The sequence below is a fragment of the Gymnogyps californianus genome, chromosome Z (genome assembly GCF_018139145.2).
Source record: "Gymnogyps californianus isolate 813 chromosome Z, ASM1813914v2, whole genome shotgun sequence".
NCBI classification, from domain to species: domain Eukaryota; kingdom Metazoa; phylum Chordata; class Aves; order Accipitriformes; family Cathartidae; genus Gymnogyps; species Gymnogyps californianus.
Genome location: NC_059500.1, coordinates 53,687,936 through 53,705,006, shown reverse-complemented (window position 1 = coordinate 53,705,006; position 17,071 = coordinate 53,687,936). Strand labels below are relative to the sequence as shown.

The following is a 17,071-nucleotide window of genomic DNA, read 5'->3' as shown; positions in this document are numbered from 1 at the left end:
GTCAAAACAGCAAAGCAGGTCTGAACAAGTGCATTAATAATGCTGATTTACAGAACAATGTAAGTAAACTCAATAAAACCTCAGTGGTACATGTTTCTGAAGGTACTGACACTGCAGCTTAATGCATTGAGTACTTTGTTACAACTTGGTAGAGCACCTCATTTAATGTTTTCAACATGGTTAACAGGCTGTTCCAGATCTAGAGGCTAAACAACACTACAACGAAGTTTTTACAACTCTGAGGACAAAAGTGAAGATTAAAGTCCCAAGGACAGTACACCAGACACTACAAAACTGCTGCCAGGCTGTTAAATTAATTTCTTCATATTCAAGCAATGCTTGATTTCATACACAAAATGTCATGGTACTGTAAAGAAATAAAATATACTGTGAAATAGACTTTAAGCAGGTGGACTGCTACGAATCTTTCAGAGCACAAGTACAGGGTATAGAATTTACATCAAGGTTATTCTAAAGGTGTGTGCTATATTGGTGTTTTCTACACCAATTGGAATAAAAGAGATTCAACTTACATTTATTTCAGCCTCTGCTTCAGGCACATCACAGTCATTTCAAGCAGCCTCTGGTCCTCCTATTTTCTCAACCCTATGGATGTTCTGAATTTCATCCAATCCCTGTTTCAAGCACGCAATCACAGCATTCTCATGCTTTTGTACTGTGCCTTGCACTGCAATCTTTGTTGTACCCCATGATTTACTTCAGCATAGCTGTCTTAGTCCAGATCGAACACACCTATCACCACTGTCACAGTCTAATTCAAGGATTTGTAGCCTAATTTATGCAACTTCAGTAATAAAATAACATTTAAAATGAATGTGTAGCATGCAAGTTCTTTACAGAACTACTCTCTCTGATTCTATCTTTCCATTATATTCAGTACTACTCTGTCAATATTACTGACACAGAACACTGCCACAGTAATAACCATCACCTTGTTTTAAAAGCACAGATTCAATGAAATAGTTACATCTTCCTTTTCATAACTTGTAAGAAAACCTCCTAACTATGGTAATGCTCGTGTTCTCCAGTAAGTTTTGCTCACAATAGTTATGGGAAGTTTTCGGCTAAAAAACCTGCACAACCAGTCTATATTCATGAACAGCATATTTTGGGTACCACCGCTACAGCAAGTCAGGAATGTGCAAATCATCTCAATAGAAACATGAACTGTGACTCAAAGTTACATTTAGCTGCCTTCGGGAACCAACAATGGGGGAAAAAAAAAAATCACCTTGTTAAAAAATAAGGAAAGGTACTCACTTTTACATTCCTGATGCTCTCTTCTACCTCCTGTACTTTTAAAGAACATTGTAAAGAGTGATTATGGCTATGATCAGATTTAAATAAAGTATTTTTGTGAATTCAGAACAAGTTTTACCAAATCTCTTTCTCTGTTCTACATTGTAAGGGTATCTTTAAACAGAAGATAGAATTTCAGAAGAGCTTTGAGAAATACTACTTAGCCTTAAACATTATGAAACATTACAAAACAATAAGGCATTAGCATGAATTCAATCCAATCCTATCCATTTCAGCCTAACAGCTACAGGACTAACGGATACTTAACAAGCATAGGAAGAACAGCTCTTTCTCGTAATACTGTAATGTTTTAGGAAAATCTTCTCCAGCGAGGTCAAAATTTGCAATGAAGAAGTAGTCAGAGTAAGAAGGGAAATGCCTCAACCTATTAAGAGATAAAGGACAAGAGAGTACCAAAAGAAACAGGACTCTTCATATCATGCCCAGGACAACGCTTGTCACCTGCAGATGAAAAAGATTGTTTTATGCCCTCCACCTGAATGGAAATGAACATGCCATCTGAGTGTAACTTAGACTATCAGATCCAGGAGATCAAGTAGAGACACAGGAAAAGTGAAAGTGGAGAAGAGGAATTTCCATCATTTCTCATTCAATAGACATACATGACATCTCTGTGTGCAGTCACGGTTGCAAAACTGTGCAAACACTAATAGAATGCATGACAGAAAACTTTGTTACTCTTTTCTGGACTTCCACCTGCACTGAGGGATCTCCTTCCTGTCTGAAACTGACAACGAAAGGGAGTAACACTATACCTGCAGTGTTCTCTGATGATGAAAATATGTATAATTAAAACCTAAGTTCAGATGATTAATGGCATCTGGTACTGGTCTACAGTTACAGATACATATTCTTAACAAAACTATACACAAATTATTTCCTATATGAAATTACCTCTGATAATGTTAAGCTCCTTGTGACAGAATATGGAACTGGAAAAACAGAGGTACATGGCATTCTACTGCTGAATTTACTATTCAGTCACGTAAACCCACAAATTAAAACTGAAAGAACAACTGTTTTAACTCCCATGTTTTTAGTGGTATGGAACACTAGCTTGTTTTATAACAAGCTTCTGAAACATATTTGGGTCCTAAAATACATTCTAATAAAGCTCAGCATAAAGCACAAAAGACGATAATTGGATAAACAATCTCCATTATAATCCTGTATCAAACCAGCATTAGATGAGCCTTGGTATTAAGATATTACAAAACCCAAACTTTTTTTAGCACTTCAGAAAACAAAACTTATTGCAAGAAATGGAGATCACATAATACCTATGCAGGTCAATATACATAAGGTAACTGGGAAAACGAAAAGCCAGGGATTTCTGTTTTCACTTTAGCATCCACGCACCATATGTAAGGTACAAAAAGGAAACTGACTGAAGGAAAGTTCTCTCGATTCCACTTTTATTAATGAGCTTAATTTCCACTGTGTCAATTAAAAGACAGGAATTTCAAACCAAAAGAACTGCCTGTATTTAGATACTGTGATTAAGCGTATGACAGTAAGCACTACAGTTTCCACTAAGTGCAGAATTTAGTCTGGGATCTACTCAAGACCAAAAATTCTTTAACATTACAGACTAAAAATTAGAAATTAAAAATATGTGAATTTTCACTAAATTATATTATAGAATATATTTTCATTATAAACACAATCATTCTGTGATAGCTGTTCATGATGCATTTCTTTAAAAAAAGTTTAAACTCACATGCCAGTATTTACAGTTCTTCTAACAGCACTTCAAAATTTGCCTCTTTTCATCTTTAAAAAAACCCCATAATTTGTAACTATAAAAAAATTCTGCTAATATGCTATTAAGTATATCAAGATGGAGGCAAACGGGCAGCTTTTTTGAACTTGTTATTTTTATGACACATATAAGAAAATCAGTTATCACAGTAAACATCATCTCTATCAATTAACTTCAAAAGCTAGTTTCAAGTATTGCTAGTCTGTTTTGCCAACAGTGGTTGTCTTTCAAAACAATAATTATTAAAAAATGACACATGCTGTTCTATGAGCATTGCTTAATTCATAGAAAGTAGATTTTTGCATGCAAGTATGTGTTGTAAAATGAAGGTTAGAATGAAGATGGCGACCTACTTTAAATACTTTCACATAAAAGTAAAGGACACTTGGTCCCCAGTTTTTTTCCCAATAGTTCTCTAAATTAAAGAGCCCTTGTTTGCAATCTGGGTTATTATTCATTTTCTTGGTTTTTTGGTTTTAAGAAGAATGAAAACAGTGGTACATTTGGTGAACTAACAGTCACAAAAGTGGATGTAAAATACATTACTTTGGCTGAATACTACATATATGAACTTCAGCTGTGACTCTTAAAAACGTTTAGATGTGGGCATTGAAATTTTTTGGAGGGAGGAGTTTGTGATTTATATGGTAAGACAGTTCTTTGGGTATTCTGCACAAATATTTGGGATCTAAACATTAGTTGTTTTCTTAGCTTTAAATTTCCACTCAACTTCTAGCTAAAATGCATTGGCACCAGATCTCTGAATTCTCTTACCCTTTAGAAAACATTTTGTTACACAGATTTTTGGTTTTGGCTCTCTGCTTTTCAGCTGAAGTCCAGTATTTACCTGGATATTTACCAGTCAATCTACACTGTTCTGAAAACAAGCCTGTCGCTTCAAAAAACGTAATGTTTGAAACAGTCTGCTAAAATCTAGCACAGATAGCTTAGCCCATGACTCAACAGCACAGCAGATCAAGCTTTATGGTGCTTCATACGACATCAAAAATACTACAACTACCTGACAATTTGAACTGACTTAAGGACTTTGTAACTCTATTGTTTTAAAATTGTTTTAAAATTTTCCAGTGAGTTAACTGAAATCTGGATCGTGTATCACCTACCTGAAACACTGAACTAGATGCTGCCCACATCTGTAATAAAAATGCCATCTGCATAAATTCTGTATCTTGGTTGTTGGACTAAGCAGAAATGTGATCAGGCCTGCAGTCAAAGCAGTACTGTTTGGTGACCTAAGACTGCACAGTTCCAGTAGGGGTTATTTTAGGTTCATCATCTCATGTAATTACTCGGCATTTCTTTGTAATTTGGATAACGTAGTATTATCAGAAAGAGAAGAAATATTTCCATGATTGCTATTACAAGCTACACTCTCTGATGCTAACCAGTCAGATTCATTCTCCTAAATATTTTTTGTAACAAACAAACTCTCCCAATGAATTATGTTCTCTAAAGATACATTCTGCAAATTAATCATGGTTTAACCAGCTGATGAGCCTGTTCTATATGCTTGTGTTATTGAATGGGAAACTTTAACACTAAAATTAACATCAGAAAAGTCTAATGCAATAAGGCTGTCCTGTTTCACAAAATAAAATGCAGACTAATCAGCTAAGAAAACAATTAAAAAAAAATCAGTATCCTCCTGATTTTACTACAGGTAAAAAGGTCAACTTACCAGACTTGTGCTTCTTGTGTTTTGCTTTCTTTTTAATTATAAACAACTTGTTCTGGATCTCAGATTTATAAGATTTGAATGGATGAAGATGAATCTCACGCTTTCTTTGCAAGTCATCAAGTTTTCTCTGTAGATTTTCATTTAGAATATCCTTCAACTTCTTTTTTTTCTTTTTCTTCTTTTTTGCCCGCAACTTATTTACTTTCTTATTATTTTGCAGAGAGTTCTCTAGCATTGTTTCTTTAGCAGATTCATGGTAATTTATGTCTTGGTTGTCATTACGAGTGCCATTGACATGCATTTGGCAAGCTTTCAGTGTGTTCTCCTTGAATGGATTGATCTCAGTTTTTACTGCGGCCATTTCAGCACAACCTTGTCCATTCTCCACAGCCCTTGTTTCTCCTGAACTAGGGTGACCACCTATACCAACAATCTCTCCTGAACTAATCAAATTCCTCAAGTTCTCTTTATAGCAATCAGTTTTTTTCATGTCGCAGACTCTTGAGGTCTTGATTTCACTGTTAATCTCCTCCGTAGTGACTCTAAAGCTACTTAAATGTGGGTTTTTTTCTGGACAGATAACAATGGAGTCCATACTTTTCTCTGTCTTGGAATGATGTAGCAGCTCTTCTCTACCACTAGAGCTGACCTCCCCATTGCTTTTGCTTACATATTCATGTTTCACTTTCTCCAATTTAATACGTGACACTTTTTTAACTTTGATGGGAGGAGATGGGAATTCAGGAGCCCGAAAAGGTTTTTGTTTGTAAATCCGAACATCTGCACCACAGAACTGTGGAAAATGAACATATGCATTCTCCAAGTAGTCATAACCAAGAATTACTTCTCTGCATTCATGGATAGGCTGACCTAGCACTGCATCCTGAACATCCTTTTGTGTTTCATACACGAAATCACAGAGACCTTTTAGCAGCCACACTTTTTGGTAGAATGGTAGCTCATGAAATGGTTTTTCCTCCAAGGGATTAACTTCTCCAAGGACTCTGAAAAACTGGGGACACAATCCAAGTTTTTCTGCAGAGCTATTAGGATTGTCAGTCTGCCCTACAACAGTATACCAGTGTTGTACTTTCTGTCTGAGTGCTGCTTCCCAAGTGCTGTAAGAAAGTGTAGGCCTGCGATGTAATGTAGATCTCCGATGAGGAGGACTTAACAAAGAAGTCATTATTTTAGATAAAAAAGCATTACACTGAGGCATCAGAAGACAACGTTCCAATTCATAGAATACTATTTCAGGTAAATTTAAAATCTGTTGTGCTAAACAAAGAAAATGACCAATAGCTGGAATCTCCCACATTGTCTCCATCCTTGTAGGGGCTGCTTGAGCTAAAAGTGACTTTTCCCATTCTTCTATTTCTTTCTGACTAGCTTCTTCTGCTTCTTTTCTTTCTTGCTCTCTCAGCCTATTAAAAGAAAGTTCATGAAAATTCAGATATCGGGTGAACAAAAAGAAACTGTGGAGAAAAAAAATCAGAATTACATCGTGACAAACATATTTATCTTGAAGTAATAAAGAACACAGTACATAAAGTTTTAATTCAGTTTGTCTTACTTGGATTACACAACACATCACAGCACCAAAATGGGAAGTTATAGTCTTTTATTTCTATCACCACTAGTTTAAAAAAGGGGAAAGATAAGGCAAAAAACCTGGCAGCTATCAAGAGTTTGGGTGCTTTAGATTTTTTTAAAAAATGTATTCCCTTCCCCAATCCCTTTTTGGCAGGATTAGGTATTTCCAACAAACTATCCATATAAAAATCTCTGAAAACAAATTCCAGATAAGTCTTGCTTTCAAATGGTTGCCCTGTGGCTTGCGTCACCTACCTTGTAACTCTCTTCCTCAGTACACAAGTACACATGCCTGATTGTTAAGTGCTTCATTCACATACAAAAGCCATTTTCCCTCCCACCCATAGGCGTGTTACTAGTTGGTTTGCAATGGTGGTCAAAAAGGAAACAAGTATCAGGATGCATGAAGAATGTGATGGAAAATAACACCAGAAATAAAATGTCATTACATTAATAAATGGTTTGCCCTCACCTGAAAAACTGTATTCAGTTCTGGTCCCCCTATCTAAAAAAAGGATAGAGCAGAAACAGTGGGTATTCAGAGAAAGAGGTTATCAGTAATCAGAGGCCTGTAAAAACTTCTGAAAAATCTGGGACTCTACACAAAACACTAGCAAAAGGAAACATGACAGCAATATACAAAACTAATATGATAGACTGGGAATGTCTATTTACTTTTATTTGTAAATTCATAATGAAATTTAAAGGCAACAAGTTTAAGAGGAAGAAATGCTTCCACTTCAGACAATCAATCATGCGTAGCTTACCATCTAACTTACTAGAAGACAGGATATGTTAATTTAGTTCCAAAGTGAAAAATAGGACATCTGCATGAATCACAAGAATATCAAGGGCTACCCGTAACAGGAGGGATTTTTTGTTAATGTTGCAATGGTAAACTAACATTTTTGCCTCAAGGCATGACCAGATTCCATAAGATAGGATTAGGATACAGCTGTACTTACAGGAAATTTTTTCTAGAGTTCATCCAAAGCTTCTCATATCTTTTTCTCTGAAGCTTCTATCACTGACCACTACTAGAAACAATCACCTGCGTGTATCACTAATGTGACCTGTTACTGGAATTTACATGTCCTTATTTCCAGATTGCTAACCTCCAATTATATTTCTTGGTATACAAGTAGCAAATAAATGCCATGTATCCATTCAAAGCATCAATGTTTTCCAAATTCAGCCAAAGAGTAATGGTGTATCAAAATTTTTCTTTTGACAACATGAAGCTAATAGTGGCTTCTAGCATGAAGAATGTGTATTTGAAACACTAAGTATTGACTAGATACCTCAATAATGTAAAAAGTGTGACAAACCTAGCTTAGCCCACATTTTAGTATTAATGCAGAAGAAATATGCCATGACCACAAACGCAAAATTTGCATCCTCTTTGTATGCAAAATGACATATAATATAGTAAGATTCCACTGAATGCTTTATCTTATATAATTAAATTAAATTTCAAGTGACCTGTTACCATAATTTGAACAAAAATTTTTAATACCACATACATGCATCCTTGTTATTTATGTACCTATCAAATGCAGAAAGACAGATTCATGCAAAACATAAAATTAAAATGTAAAAGCAAACACGTCAGTAAATTCTCAACTTCACTCTCCCAATGCAGGATTAATTTAACCGTATAACGGATGGGATTTAAAGACAAAATCCCACTTTGCAGCACTAATTTAAACACATAACGAATGTGGTCTAATGACAAAATCCCATTTACCATTCTAGGTGAATAAACCAGTAACTTCAACAATACTACTTGCATAGGTGAAGCGAGCATTTTTTTAATTCTGACTTTTGTTCTATTTCCATCCGTTAATATTGCATTAATACAATAAATAAAAATAAATAAAAATAATAAATAAAAGAATAACTTACAAGGGGGGCAGAGGAAGAAACGATAGTAAGTAAAAAATGCTCTCAAAAATAAATTTCAAAGCACTCCTGAATCCCACTCCCTCCTCCCTCCTAACAGTAAAACATACTTCCAAATAACCTGCTGCGTCCAAAAGGTGTGAACTCTATAGAAATAGTATGGAAATAAGCTTAAATATGAATAGATAGTGAGACAGAACATTTGTAGAAACAATCACATTTCAGTACCATTTAATGAAAACACAAACTGTAGATGATCTAAAAATACCTTTGCAAGCAGTTTCAACATCATCAATTAATAATTTAAATTAAGGTGGAATTCTCAAAATAAATACAATACCCTAGATTCACCTGTCTTGTACTTCATAAAGTGACAATCATTATACTATTCTAAAGATCTTTTTAAAAGAAAGACATACGTTGTTTCACTTGCAAAAAGTTTGCCTTTTTTTTTTAAAGCTATCATTTTATCACAATATCTGTAGTCATTCCATTCTCAGTAGATGTTCAAAAGAAAATGTAAGTAATAGCACACTTTCATATCTTCATTATTGAGGTCTTCCTACTAGCTGCCCATCTTTTGGAGGGCATAGCTTTTTCCTGGGGTGTTTTTTTGAGAGGGAGGAGGGGGATGAAGAGGGGAGAGGAGGTGGGGTGAGGGAGCATGGGTGGAGGAGGAGAGAAAAACATTTGATATTTAGCAGGACAAATATGCTTACACTGAGAAATTCTCTGGACAAACATATTTGGCTTTTATGCTGACAGCAACTGTAAAAAAACCTGTTGTTTCATACTTTTATTTACATTTATCATGAATATGTTTGCAGACATGTATAGTGTTTACAATAATAACACAAAACTATTCTACGGTCAAGCTGACACCTCCAGACTAACAAAGGACAAACATACTCCTAGAACACCTCTACAGCAGTTGTTTTGCAGCTCTTGAGTGGATAAAACCATGGCACCCGACCTTAAAACTCAGCAGACAAGCTCCGCAAGTAGAGATACCACCTAAAACAGAGTCCAGACATAACTCCCCCCTTTTCTTATAATTTTCTCCCTTAAGACAGCAGACACATCTCACCAGCTAATTCCTTCTCACTTGCAACAAGAGATTTCACTTGGAGGGAGAGGAGGCAAAGCCTACATTGTACTTTCCCCCCCTGCCCCAATTACCACTTCTAACCCACTTAAGTGTTGAGTAATTTTTCACAAGTAAAAGGTAAGGCACTGGAACTCTGATGACAAGGTACAAAGAACTGTTTTAATTCTAGAAAAACTTGCTTCTACAAACTTTCTTGTAAAAAATAAACTAGAAAGCTCTGTCCAAAATAGCAATATTATTAAATAATAAATATTAAATTAAATCAAGATTTAATAGTCAGAAGAAATTAAATTTGGAGATGCCCATGTGACCTTAATTCTTTATCTGTAATGTCTTACATCACATTATGACATACTCCATATTCTTCCATACGACCCAGTTCATTCCATCCTCACAAAAGGCAAAATTGACTGTATAAGCATACCTCATTCCACAATTTGCTAAATGACTAACTTGCAACCGGAACTGAATTCTTTAAATGTTTTAATGAACATGTCTGAAACTTATCCCAGGATCACGTTTTCAGAGATGGTAAAGACATAGAGCTGCCTAGCATAATTTTCAACAAACCAAAATCGTACAGACACTGAATTCCCATTGAAATCAACCAGTTAATTACCTGTCATTCACTGGTGGTTTTAAAAGTTTCAGTAGGAATCTACCTCTACGTTTCAGTATCCAAATGCCTCTAAATTGGCAAGCATTTTCAATTCTATAATAATTCCACACTTATTTATTGTTAACTAATATGTAAGTTAGCATGTATACTGATATGTTACTTAATTAGCATGTAACCAAGCAGCTGAGCAGAACCTCATGGAAATGTAACTAATAATCCAAAAATACTCAATATTCTGATAATTAGAACAATTGAACAAAAGGAAAGCTTATAAACAAGACTGACAAGAAAAATAACTCAGATGTTGTTATCTATATACTTGGGGGGGAAAGTGCTTTTGCTGCTGTACAGAAACTGTTAGCTGCAAAACAGTGAAATCAGCTTTGCAAAGACATCTTCTCAGTTTTTACATGTTGAGTCTACCACGATGAATGTATCACTTGGGGAAGGCTATAAAACATTAAATAAAGAAAAAATGAAATAGATTGTGCAAGAAATGGATAAACTACAAGAAAGAAAAAGAGAACTCTCTACAAAGGATACTTATATAACAAAAATAACAAAAGGATTTGGAGTAGGATTTCCATGAAGTTAACTACAGAAAAGATAAAAACCACACTTCAGGTGGTTTCTTCCAAAATATGCAGTTGGAAAAAAGCTTGTAAAATCAATTGCAAGGATTTTGGAAAAAAAAAACAACTCCCCCCCCCCAACCCCAACTAAAAACTATTTTAAAGATTTCATTTCCTGCAGGTCTTTCTGCTCATTGTAAGATGCTTGTGCCTTACAAGAGTATCTAAATATCTAAAGCAAAGGATTAGATATTAATTTGGACTTCAACAGGCAATTTCTTTAGGTATGAGGCTAAGTTTTGTAGAAAGGCACTTGCATTTGCAACCTTACTTATCTGGGGCTGAAAGTATGTAACTCCTAGTGAGGCGGCTAAACAGCCTAAACTATGGTAATTACTAGCTAGAAAGTACATGTATCCTGAGTGGTCAGCTGGATGGCCAGAAAGTGAGCACTTTGTTATGTTCCTGATAACTCATCTGCAAGTTGAGTGAACAGCAGGTGCTGCCTATCCAAACACAACTGATTTGCCAGCACACAAGCAAGTTATACTACCACACTACAAACAATTTTATGGGGAAAAACAGCAGCAGAGCAAGACCAGGAGGAAGGCAAAGTTCAGTACGGTAGAAATTAAAATCCTAAATAGTTTACCCACTCATTTGAGTTGACCATCACAGTCATTCATAATTATACTCTGACACAGGATAGTCTATATTATAGCAACAGATTTGGACACATTCTTTTACAACTGTGATGAAAGACTAAGTGAAACAATCAATAATAATAATCAATAAAATAATCTGTATCCACTAAAGTAGCGCTTTAGTTCTGGGAATATAGTTTATACCACGTATTCTACTGGGATACATTAAAATAAACAGGAATTCTGTATTAACATTTCATGGCCTGAAAAAGATGTGGATAATTGTTCAGAATCCCATATTTTTACTTGAATGTTCCTTGCAGATTTAGTATAATCTTTAAATAGGTATAAATGCACTTTCAGTTCAGCAAACTTAATATTTATTACAAAAAAATGAAGACTGAAAGCCAAATTCAGTAATGAAAATGCACATCTGCCAATGGACTAAGACTGTAGCTCTAAGGAATACTGCAATGGGGTTACCAAAAGGATGGCACTGTGCACTTCAATTAAACTACCCAAGTCTGCAATCTTGCATATAATTTTGAAAGTATCTATTTCATGCCAACCTCAGCGTATCAGATTTCTAAAAAAAAGAAGCTGAGTAACAATTTTCTCTTCGTAACAGATAACAGTATATTCAACATAATCTATATTTTAGCAATAATCCAAAGTTTAGGAAGTTGTAATACATTTTTGAATAAAAAGTGTCCCATCTTAGTGTTGCAAGTATGTGCATTTATATATAAAACACTTTGAAAATTCATATATGCTGTATCACATGACCTTCACTGGTAATGTATTACTAATTTTATAGGCCTTCCAATTTCCAAGCCTTTTTCATAAAATACCTCTACAATGTACTTTTGGAACATTTGCATTTTGGTGAGCTGGAAAACAATTGGTATAGAGAGGTCTAAGTTACTCTGAAAACATGGTGGAACCATTAGGAAATAAGAAAAGTTAAGAAGATATCTGAAGCATGATTATTTGAGGAGGTCAATAGAGTCAAAGAAATATTCAACCAGCTATCTACTGACATATTTTTATTGCTTCCTAGTAAGTGACATAGTTCCCAACTTTAGTGCATAAAGAGACAAGCTAGTTGTGATCTTTTTCTGTTATTGTAGAACACTCTGTAGAATCAACCACCGTGGAGTATCCTTTGCACAGGATCTGGGACTTTTGAGTATATGCAGATACATGGATTTAACTGTTAATTACTACAGTTTTGCAGGAACATGCTTAAAAACAGGTGTATGAAAGCAAAATTTTTATTTCATCAGGTAATATGTTCTACTGATTCTATGGATGAATTAAAATTCAATCAAAATATCCTTTTTCATAACAGTGTTATCAAGTTCAGGGATCTAGAACACAAAAGTTGAACACAAATCAAGAGAATTTTACCAGAGAAACAACAACCCTGGTGATCTTTGCTTTTTTGCAAAGTATAAGGTGGATTAGAAGAAGAAAGATTCACTCATTTGCAGGAAAAAAGTACTGGCTAACACTCAAGTCAGCCAAAACCGTATGGCGTCAAATCTGTGGAAAATGAAGATTACCTGCAAAATGAGAGTGAACTGGTTATATATGGGAAAAATCTCCAAAATGGTAAACTTTGAAAAAAACTGGACATATTTTGCTTCCTAAAGCTAATACTGTCTTATCATCATGCTCCATGTTCAGACACTCTCTCAAGTTACTGTTAAAATATACAAGCTTATAAGCTTCATATTCCTCAAAGTGAAACATACCACAATCAGCATTAAACACTGCCTGGAATCATACACACCTTAAATTTATGAAAACCACAAAATCCCACAGAGTTAATTACACACACATTCTAAATTTATTACCTAACTGACAAGCTGAAATGCCACATCAGTGAGATAACAGGAGTGGCACTGGCAGAGATAATTTGCTTCTGGCTATCAGTGAGGGAAGCAGTGACAAGATCACAGAATTAGACTGCAGTTAAGCATTCTGGTAGTTTTTAATCTAATTGTTGCCTGGAAAACAGTCCAAGGAGAGGTCTGATTAACCGTGACTGAGCTAAAAGGAAATTGCTGTGGATGCTTTCAGTTACTATTAGAAGTTGTCACAATCGTAAAATAACAGCACCCTTAATTTATTTTAAAGCTTATATGACTTTAACAATTTTTCAAGAAGCTGGTAAGTCAAAACCTGATTTCTTGCTTTGTGGATGCACTGTATTGAAGTCCTAGGTTCATTCATGAGCTCAAGACAAAGAGCACCACAACATTTATTTACCTAAAAAAGCCTTAAGGAGCTAGCCCCTGTAGAGAACTAGGAAGACATAATTATTTGAAACCAAAACAAAACAGTTTTTCCTATTACCTCTTTTCCTCTTTTGCTCTCAGCTGTTCTTCTTGTCTTAGAACTTGAACCATCACAGACTCGAACATGCCTGTTGACAAGCCTACTAAATTGCGAGGCGTGGAACGACGTCTTGTTGAAATGCATGGTGTTCCTTTCTCATCTTCCAGCCCACAGCATCCTCTAGATGTTACAGCTATTGATGTTTTCTCTCTTAAATGCCTAGAAGAAAAGCAAGCCAGTTCACAATTACAATTTCCCTTACTAACGGCACTTCCATGCCTACACTACCAACCATAGATCAAGCATATTTACTCAGAAAAAAGCAGTTACTTTTCACCTGCCATTCTTTCCACTTTGAAAGTTTCTTTACGAAATTTTAAACTTAAAACCAACATGCTAACATGAGCTATGTTTTCACATCTGTTAAAAATGGTGGATATTTATCTCAAGTAACCAAATATTATTTGGAGATTGAATTTCCTATATTAATCCATAAATATTTGGAAAGAAAATACTTCCACAAGACCTGAGATAAGAAACTACCATTTTTAGAAGACACCTAAAAATCCTGAAAAAAATAAATGTGCACTTGTTGGTCTGGGTTGGCTGTGTGTGTGTTAAACAGCAGTTTAGTTTTGTTAAAAATTAAAAAAGATGAAAAGCAAAACAATACATATTTGGTTGTAAAGTTACATTTCATCTTACACTGTTTCAAAGTACTCCAGCAAAACCGGTATGAGAAGTAACACTCTATCACACAACCTCTGAAAACATTTGGGGGGGGGAATCCAACCTCCATTCTAAGGTAACTTTCTGCGGTTTGTAATATCTGAGAATCATACAACCAATGTTGATCGCTTCCCTTGAGTCACTTGACAGGGATCATTGAGCTAAACACTGCTCTGTAATGAAGCAAGAATGACTCTTCCAAGTAGTAGTTCTTGAATTTCATTTTAATAAAATTAGTTCTGTTAAACACTTAAAACAAATCTGTCTGATCAACAATTATAAAAGAACTTTGCGACTTCTAGATTCCATAATCCTTTCTATATATAGTTCTCAGAAACATTTACCAAGCTAGCGTACACAGACATATTGAAAAAAATCTTTACAAATCTCTGAAGAGTTAATATAAGACAAATTCACTATATCTTGAGGTAGGATTATTTTTAGCCAGTTTAACATTTCTTAATATTTATTTGAACAAAGACTGTGCATTTGTGAAAGAATGACAACAGCAATTGAATTTTTTTAGTAAATACATATATTGCTATTTGATGACACAGTACATAAATTGACTTCACTTTCTTATGGAGTTTCTAATAAAAAGGCATTGAGCATTCTCAGGTCCTACCTAATCCAATGAGTAGTCATATAATTCAACAAAGAGCCTTCAACAAAAAGCCCTTCAATTCAATACAGTTGAGATGTTACAGTCACACAACATACAGAAATGAACTTGGCACAAATCTTCCAAGCTGCGTTTGGTTAGCTGTTTATTTGCCAGCAGTAACTCTTTCAAGCCAGGAATTCTGATTTTTTTTTTTTTTTTAAATTAAGTTTTACTGAAGCAAACCAGCAACACTCACGCTCCATTACATTCAGCTCCTTCCCTTCTACTCCCAAACTGTCCCAAAAGTGCTGTTACGCAAAAACAGTTTCAAATATAGTGTCACTACACTAACAAAGAATACATTCACTCTGGCTTATTCAGTTGAGTTCTGCACCATGCTCCTCAAGGTTCCTACTACACAAGCAAGGTTCTTTTTACCAGCTGGCGGCTAATGCTCTGTGTCATTAGCAAGTGTAAGGTTGACGGACAAGCACAGCTTCACGCATTTCCTAATACTGTTCCTTCTTCACCTTCACCCTTTGCCAAAAAATCCTCTTGGCTTTTACATGCAAAATACAATGTCACTCAAGACTGGTGGACCTTTCATTGCAAGGAGGCATCACAGTTTTCTGAATATGACTAAACTAAGCCTATGTCAAACTCATGAGAAAGCATGTATTTCAGTCGTGATTTAAACTGGACTTTCTACTATATAGCTTGACAGCTTTCTACGTTTCAGCTACTTTGCCTAATAAACAAGTTCCTGCCAGGGACTTACATATAAACGTATCACAATTTCCATTTTGCCATTTAAGACTATAATATGCCAAGTATTATCTTTCATTTTATGATTATCAAAAAATACGCCATTTCAAAGCAGGTATTTCGCTCAAGAGTTTATTCCTACTTATTTTAAAGACAGTAAAAATTTCACAGGCTGTAAAAATCACAATTTTAAAGAGCCAGATGTTCACACAGAGTTTGGGTAGTTTCATTTGCTTTTGACAGCATAAAGAAAAGAACATTTGACACCTTGTCTAAACAAGTGTGCCTCCTTGTTCGTAAAAGACTTCTTTCAGAAGGAAAATCTTAGCCAGGAAATGCCGTGCCCTATTTTGCATTTTGGTGTTTTTGGGTTGGAATCTCCAAAGCATTTTGAATTAAGATTTGAATAGTTCCCAGCAGGAAACATTCCTCTTTGTGGAAGTATTGAGAGTTCGTGTGTTTTATTGTGGATTTTTTAAAAACCATTTGAATGGTATTTTTTACATAAAGAAACACACCCTCCTGCTCTACTTTATGTAAACAGCATCTGGCAGGGCCCCTATAAGAGTTTTCTACACCTACCGGGACAGCAGCGCCAGCTTCTGTTCCAGCATCATCTCCAGCTTCTGGGCCTGTTTGGAGAGCCAGTGATCTACACCATGCAACCGGTAACACGTCTCCAGCATTAGCCGGAAGTCACCCACGAAATCTGCTATCCCTGCGTACTGCCCACTGGAAAATTTCTCTTCCATCTTCAACAGCCACATTCCAGCTGGCGACTGCTGAAAGGAGTGACTGCTGTTACGACCCGAGGGGGAGCCAGCTCCTTCTTCCCTGGATGCCTGATCCGCGAGGGGGTTCAAAAACGGTGCTGTCAGAGGTCGGTACTTCTCCAAGAGAAACTCGCGCAAGATGCGGTACCCCTGCTGCAGCTCGGGATTCAGGCTCTGCTCCCAGGAGCATCCGCCGCTCTTCCCTCCCGCATCATCTCCCTCCTTGTCCGGCTCCTCCTCCCCGCACCGAAGGCGGCTAGCCGCGGGCCGATCCGCCGAAAGGTCTCCGCCCGCGGGCTCTGCCGAGTCCATGTCTCCCACCCCACGCACGCACAGGGCCTCGCCAGCTCCGGGGGGGCTGCCGGCCCCGGGCTGGCTCTTCAGCATCAGCTAGCGACCGCCGCGTTCCCCCTCGCCCAGCCGGCGAATCGACATCGGGCTCACCTATGCACAGAGACACGATTCAGTCCTTCGCCACGCTCCCCCGCGACGGCCTCAGCCCTGCCCCCAGCTGCGGGGGGCCGGGCCGCGGCTGCCGGGGAGGAGGCAGCGGCCGGCCGCCGGCTTGGCCCGCCTCTCCCCGGCGCCAGCCTCCCCCGGCCTCCGGCTGGCGCGCC

At 36.6% G+C, this 17,071-nt stretch overlaps 1 protein-coding gene across 1 annotated transcript in view; it reads right to left on the bottom strand.

Moving 5' to 3' along the window:
- Positions 1–16,841, bottom strand: part of KIAA2026 (KIAA2026 ortholog) — a 53,950-nt gene extending 37,109 nt beyond the window's left edge. Inside the window, exons 1-3 of the mRNA XM_050913212.1 lie at positions 16,264–16,841; positions 13,602–13,802; positions 4,803–6,226 (exon numbers count right to left, since the gene is read on the bottom strand). Of these exons, the coding sequence (XP_050769169.1) occupies positions 4,803–6,226; positions 13,602–13,802; positions 16,264–16,841 (2,203 nt within the window). The remainder of the gene's footprint in view (positions 1–4,802; positions 6,227–13,601; positions 13,803–16,263) is intronic.
- Between the last annotated feature and the right edge of the window lie 230 nt (positions 16,842–17,071).